At 38.4% G+C, this 7,553-nt stretch overlaps 1 protein-coding gene across 1 annotated transcript; it reads left to right on the plus strand.

Moving 5' to 3' along the window:
* The first annotated feature begins 2,757 nt into the window (after positions 1 to 2,757).
* On the plus strand, positions 2,758 to 3,633 carry LOC149263351 (uncharacterized). The gene has a single exon (XM_089387784.1). It carries the CDS (start codon positions 2,758 to 2,760, stop codon positions 3,631 to 3,633), a length of 876 nt encoding a protein of 291 aa, XP_089243910.1.
* Positions 3,634 to 7,553: the final 3,920 nt, after the last annotated feature.

Genomic DNA, 7,553 nt, shown 5'->3' on the forward strand with positions numbered 1-7,553 from the left:
AACGGTCATTCCAACATTCTCAACATGTCAGTCTCTGACCACTATCCGATAACGTTAACCTTGCAAAGACACAGCCCCCTCGGGCCCATACCTTTTAAATACAGTGCGATATGGAACAGAATTCCAGCCACTAAAGAAGTGGTACAAAAGACATGAGCTCGGCATGTCGAAGGATCTCCGAGTTATATATGGGAAACCAAACTCAAAAGAGTAAAACAAGCTTTAAAGGACTGGGCCAGAGAAAACTACCAAGAGCCGGAATTGAATAAAAAAAGAATAAAGCAAGATCTAGAAGAAATACAACAGAAAATCGAAGAGCAGGGGTTAACTCAACAGAATAAAGAACATGAAGGCAGATTATACGCACAGCTAAGCCAAATCAATAGAGATGAAGAAATGAAATGGAGGCTGAAGTCTAGGCAAGTATGGCTACAGCAAGGCGACAAAAATACAGCATATTTTCATAAACAGGCCACAATTAGAAAACTTAAAAACACAGTGAGTACAATCACGGATAATGAAGGAATCAGATGTAGCAGTCAGGAAGCTATAAAGGAAGCGGCCACCAAACATTTTAGCAAATTGTTGACGGAAGAAAAAGCAGTAGAAGACTACTCAGATATGCTCCAATATTTGCCTAAAGGGGTCACGCAAGAAATGAATAACAGCCTCAGTAAAGAAGTAGAAGAAGAGGAAGTCAAAGCAGCTATATGGAGTTTGCACCCAGACAAGGCCCCAGGGCCGGATGGATTCACTATAAGCTTCTTCAGGGAATATTGGTCAATGATAAAAAGGGATCTTTTAAAGATGATTCGGTGGGTTCTGAAAAAAGGGAAAATGGGAGGATACACCAACTCCACATATCTTGCTCTTATACCAAAAGAAAACCGCCCCTCCACTTTTGAGAGATTCCGTCCCATCTCTCTTTGCAACTCAGCCTATAAAATTGTCTCAAAAATCCTAGCAACCAGGCTCAAGCCTATTCTCCCCTCTTTGATAGCTGAAAACCAAGGAGGATTCCTCCCCGGCAGGCAAATTACTGATTCCATCATGCTTGTCCAAGAGGCCATCCATTCAAGCCTAACCAGAGGAGAAAAGGGATTTGTATTAAAGCTGGACTTAGCCAATGCCTTTGATAGAGTAAGGCATTCTTTTCTGTTTGCTGTTCTCTACAAAATGGGGTTTGAAACACCCTTTATCAATATGATAGCAGCCTGTATAACCGGACCCTGGATATCTCCCCTGATCAATGGGAGACCATGTATAGCCTTCCAATCATCTCGAGGCCTTAGACAAGGCTGCCCGCTCTCTCCATATCTGTTCATTCTCATGGCCGAGTCATTCAGTCAAGTCTTAGATTATAACCGGAGAATAGGATTAATTACTGGCATCAAGATAGAAAATGGAACAAAGAATATTAATCATTCTCAATTTGCTGACGACACCCTGCTCATTGGTGGAGCCTCCACCACAATAGCACGGAGATTTAAGAAGCTGTTAGATCAATTCATAGAATACTCAGGAGGCAAAGTCAACCAGTTAAAAAGCTGTATCTATGGATGGAACACAGCAAGTCATACTATCCACAGTATAGCGAGCATATTTGGAGTAACTTGAAGCTTAAATTGACACCACTTCTACTATCTAGGTATGCCAGTAAGCCTGGGGCCCTTGAAGGTCGAAACATGGAACGAAATTTTGGACAAGATTAAGCGAAAAGTGCAGCAGTGGGGCACAATGTGGTTGAACCCAGCAGGAAGGTTAATCCTCCTCAAATCAGGTATTGCTTCTCTCCCTGTATATCGATTTTCTCTTTATCAGGCTCCAGCAATTTTCCACCATAAAATGGAAACTGTTCTTAGGCAGTTTCTTTGGCAAGGAGGGAAAACAGTTAAAAATAAATTCAATCTGGTAAGTTGGAAAAATGTGATCCAATCTCAGGACAGAGGCGGACTGGGCATTAGATCTCCAAAACTTCTAAATTTGGCCTTTGGTGCCAAACTTGTATGGAGGTTGATTACAGGACCTGCAGCATGGTGGAAAAAGGTTATGGAAGCAAAATATTTAATATGTCCAAGGCAACAGCTATTGGAATCTAATATTCCTAACAGGGAAAGCACGAGAATATGGAAGCTGTGCAGAAAGGCAATATCATTTATGCACCAAAATATTTCTAAGGTACCAGGAGGGGGAGCCAGCATCAATTTTAACACAGATAAGATCCTAGGACAGCAGCCCCTGGGGATAAACGCAGAGGCATCTCCTGGCATAAACTGGCTCAACAGTAAAGGAATTCACTACTTATCACAAATCTCCAGTTGGGACCCCCATACTCGTGCTTGGACTGGCTGGAAATTCCCGGACCCTCCAAATAATTTAGCACCCAGTCTTAACGCCTTGAAGAAATTCCTCCACAACAAAGCCCCAATTCAGGAAGGCATTCTGGATGGGCTGCGATGGGATGCGACGGGAACTCATTACACAGTTAAAGCTGGACACCAATATCTCTGTGATAGCACTTACCAATCTGAACTTTGGAACCATTGGAAAGTTGTATGGAGAGCAGAGGCTCCCCCCAAAGTCAAATTCTTTATCTGGTTGCTTCTCAAAGGGAAAACGCTAACAGCTGAGAACCTTAGAAAAAGAGGAATAATTGGACCTACCAGATGCCCAAATTGTTGCAGATCGGAGGAAACAATGCAGCACTTATTTATAGAGTGTCCAGTAGCAGTAGAACGCTAGAAGCAGATGGCTTCAATGGGGGGATTAACATGGGAGCCTCAAGCTACTATAGCAGATACGATCTACAATTGGAAGAAAGCCTGCCCATGGAAGGAAAAAAGAAGCAAACTAACGCAGAGAGCATGGAACACCTTTCCCCTCACGCTTCTGTGGCGACTATGGCTAGCCCGAAACGGGAAGGTCTTTCAGGCGAAAGATTTCAGTATCCGCAAGATATGTCATAAAGCCAAACTGTTGGCTTTAGAAACAATAACAAACAATACCACGGGCAGAGTAGATGCAACCAGCTACAGCATCGAGGAGCGTAATTTAATCAGCTACATATTGGAAAACAATTCCAGGGCCATGGAAAACTGCAGGAGAGGGACAAAGACAAGAGAAGAAGCTAGCACATGGAAGCTTCGATTAAAAGAGGAGGAATTCTCAAACTGGCTAAGAAACTGCAACACTTTCTGCCTATTCTTTGACGGAGCATCCAAGGCAAATCCGGGACTGGCAGGTGCTGGCGGTCTTATCTGCGATGCAAATGGTGAATGTATCCTTCATTTTGAATGGGGGCTGGGGGAAGTCTCTAATAACAGAGCAGAAGCTCTCGCCCTATTTCAGGGGCTCACCCAGCTAAACAAACTCGGGATAAAAAAGGCGAAGATCTTGGGAGATTCTTCAATCGTCATCCGTCTCATGGCACACCGGCAGCGCACTCCAAACATTATGCTCCAACAGATCAATCAGCGGAATCAGATCCTCCATGAGACAATGGAGGAGGCCAAGTACTACCATATCCTCCGTAGCCTGAATAAGATGGCGGATGAACGGGCTAATAAAGCGTGTGAAAGACCCATAGGCAGCCTGAAATGTAACACAACTGTGACATTCTTTCCGTTACCTTAAAAAAAGAAGAAAATGTATTTAGTCAACAGCAACAGACCTATAGCTGGCAGAATTACAGCGAGGAAGCACGTGATAAGTGCTGGCGATATGAAGGACAAAGTATGGTGGATCTCGAACAGATGTGCAATCAAAGAAATGTTACAGAGCATAGGTAATGTCAAAATATCAAGCGATATTTGTCCCTTCCGAATGGATTACAAGACTTCACAGGATTTGCTTCAGTACTTGTCAAGGATGCGCCATAATCCCAAAGCGATCAACCTGATCTTCTCCTACCTCCGAAACAATCTCTCTAAATCCGATTTTGCCTATATAAGATCAGCTTGGCCTATTTGTCATTTCAAGTTAAGAAATCCTTTAGAGTTTCAGTCAGTCACAGCTCTCTCTGTTTTTATTCAGTCTTGTGGTAGCGCTCAGAACAGCTACGCCGCTCCCAACAGTCTTCGCCCGAGCTCATTGAAAGCTTGTGTTATTTTGGCAAGAAACAGCAGTCACAATAACTGCTCTGTGCCCATTGAATCTCGTCCGAGATCTTTAACTCCCGTATGCATGGCTGAGACAGTAGTAAGGAATACATTTGAAGCAAGTAGGAACCGTTCAGAAGATTTCATATAGAAATAGATTAAGATATAGATTAAGAATGTTCTGTTGTTGCAAATTATGGTCTTTTCAGTATATTAGGATTTATAGCAGTTCAGGTAATATTACAGGCATAACAATTAGAACAAGGATCAAGGAAGTGATCTATCTTGTAATTCCTATGATCCATGATATCAAAACTTTGTACTCATGGAGCCTTGACTCCTTCTTTTTCAGCAATCAATAGCAACCGACTCTTTTAAAAAAAAAATATATATATATATATATATATATATATATATATATATATATATTCTCTTTAAATTATATTTTTTTTAATTTCATTTTTTATTTATTTTTTGATATTTTTTTATTTGTTTTTTCTGTTTTTCCGTTAATTTTTTTATTATTTTTTTATTTTTACAAGTTAATTTCGGTTTTTTTTTACATTTTTATAGGTTTTTTTTTTTTATATATTTTATTGTATTTGATTTTTTTTTTCATTTTTTTTTTTAATTTTTATTTTTATGTTTCATTACCAGCATTTAAAAAAATTATCCACACTTAATACATTAGAAAATTTAAAGTATAAAAAATAAGCTCTCTAAACAAAAAGGATTGATGTTCATCAACACTTTTCAAAATTAAGATAAAAATCATTAACAAAGAAAAAATGTTCACACTTTATACATAAAAAAAAAAATTGAAGTGTCAAAAATAAGCCCTCTAAAAAAATGTGTTGATGTTGCATCAACACTTTTCAAAATCAGCGTGAAATCACTAACATTTAAAAAAATGTTCATACTTGATACATAAAAATAAATTAAAGTGCCAAAATAATGCTCCAAAAAAAACAATGTATTCTAAATCACCATTTTTCAAAATCGAGTGATTTTTTACTACCTCAAAAAAACAGGTACTAGGTAATTTTCTCGTTTGATCAGTAACTATGTTGTTATCCTAGGGTGTGACGAAGACATTACCAAGTTTCTTAAATTCCATCGTTTTTCTACAAGAAAACTCGTTGAATTTCCTCTTGCCATATTGTAAATATGTTATTTTTGTCACAAACGGCAAATATTAAAATCATGAAAATGTCAAAGAAAACATCAAAGGTCCTAGAGAAAATGAAGAGTTATGGAGAAGTTGAAGAGGCGTGAAGAATATGAAAAGGCATGGGGAAGGCGAAAATTCACTTCCCCACTTCTATAAATGCATCCTCATGTCTCATTCAAGGGAACTTTTGGCACTTAAGCTAGGCTATTAATTATATTGTTATTTCATGCTTAGGGTGCTAAAAACATTTTCTCTTGGTAGCTTATAGGAGGGATTGTGAGACTAGTGTTATGTTTCAAAGATGATATGAACTGCTTTCATCCCACTATTGGGTTTTGATGAGCTCATGGTACATGTATTTGAATGTACAACAATGTTAATGAGAAGCTTTTTCGCTTCATGCATTTGATTATGGTGCATTCCTCTATTGGTTATATTAGCTATCTAGTATTCCAATCATGAATGCATGTGTGTTTAGATACTAGTTACTTGTTAATGAACTAATTCATTGCCCTAAAACTTGTATATTTGCTTTGAATCTCTGCCCTTCATTCCATGTAGATGTTAGTAGTTTATTGTGAACTAATTCATAATTGGTTCCTAACACTTATGTGTTGTGTATGTCTTAGTTAGTCTCAATTATATGATTCTTCCTTGAGGCATGCTCTTACTCATTATGTTCTTGTTGTGTTATTATATTGTGTTTCGCAAGCTATCAATGAGAGATGATCTCATCCTCATTCTTTTGGCATATTACACTCGGTCTCACACTCATCTCTCTGCAATCGATATCCAAGAGTAAAACACATACAAAATGGCAATCGGATTGATATTCTGAATGAGACTCCTATCCCAAAACAATGTGAGGTTTAATTTGGACTTCATATCAGGGAGACCCCATTACTATTGTTGGAATATCCAGCGCTGTCAACACCATGAAACGATTGCAATCTCTCATCTTGTTGACATTAAAACAAAAAATGGTACATTCACTTGGAATACAAGCAAGGAGGAGCTCAATAGGTGGCCTCAAAACTAGACCACGTCTTAATCTTAGAAGACATAATAAGGTGAGATCTCTTTCTGGAAATCTCCATCCTCCTTAGTCATGGATCAAACCATTTACCCATTTACTTGAACATAGATCTAAAATCCCAACCTCACAACAAGCCCTTTCATTTTGAAAAGTTTTGGTTATACGATCCAAATTTCCAAGCAAATATACAACAATGGTATGGTCAACCAGTAATTACAAAAGACTCAACAATGTTTACACTCCACCAAAAGCCCAAACATATCAAACAAAGACTCAAATGTTGGAATAGAGATAAAATTGGAAACGTCTTAGAATAAAAGCACAGACTAGAGAAAAAATTGGAAGTGATCCAAAAGGAAGCAATTCTTTTTGGAAAACCATAGACATCAATCAAGGAAGGGGCATCCACACTCAATGAGCTGGAGGAATAGAGGAGGCAAGATGAACTCCTATGCCAACAAGAATCCAGAATTTGATGGCTCAAAGAAGAGGAAAAGATTATTTCCTTTTTCCACAAATCAATGCTTTAGCATCACCATCACAATCATATCTCTTCCATTAAAATCTTGCAGGCAAAAAATTGCAAAGCCACCAGGGGATTCTCCATAGAACTCAATCACTTCTTCCAAAATCTTCTCTCTAAGCCTTCAATCAATCGATCAAGGGCGATTTTGCTCATACTGAAGCACATACCTACGATGACCACTCCAAATCATAATGAAGTTCTACTCAGAGTCATCTCCTTGGATGAAGTTGAAGCTACAATAAAAGTTATGCCTAGCAATAAAGCACATAGACTAGATGGATTCACCATTTAATTCTTTCACGCATGTTAGCCAACGATTGGGAATAATGTCTGGCAAGCGGTGGAGGAATCACAACTATCTCGATCCATTCTCAAAGCCTTTGATGCTACATTTCTAACATTGGTGCCTAATAAATACAAGGTATTTTCCCTAAATGGCTATACACCAATAGCTTTGTGCAATGTTGTTTACAAAATCATCTCTAAAGTTATAGCAAAAAAGCTCAAACTGTTCCTCCCAAATCTCATCTCTCCAAAACAAACAGAGTTTTGTTGAAGGTCGTCAAATCCTGGATGGAATTATGGTAGCCCATGAAGCAATACATTATATGAAAATTACAAAGAAGCTTAGTATGATGTTAAAGCTTGATCTTTCTAAAGATTTGATAAGTTGAATTGGTAGTTTTTAGGAAACATCCTTAGAGCTTTGGGTTTCTCTAATGA

The sequence above is a fragment of the Pinus tabuliformis genome, chromosome 6 (assembly GCF_031772625.1).
Source record: "Pinus tabuliformis cultivar Carrire ecotype Pingquan chromosome 6, CPIR1, whole genome shotgun sequence".
Lineage (NCBI taxonomy): Eukaryota > Viridiplantae > Streptophyta > Pinopsida > Pinales > Pinaceae > Pinus > Pinus tabuliformis.

Excerpts from the sequence above, each read along its gene's own strand:
- LOC149263351 (XM_089387784.1), top strand. The coding sequence starts at position 2,758 with ATGGGGGGATTAACATGGGAGCCTCAAGCTACTATAGCAGATACGATC.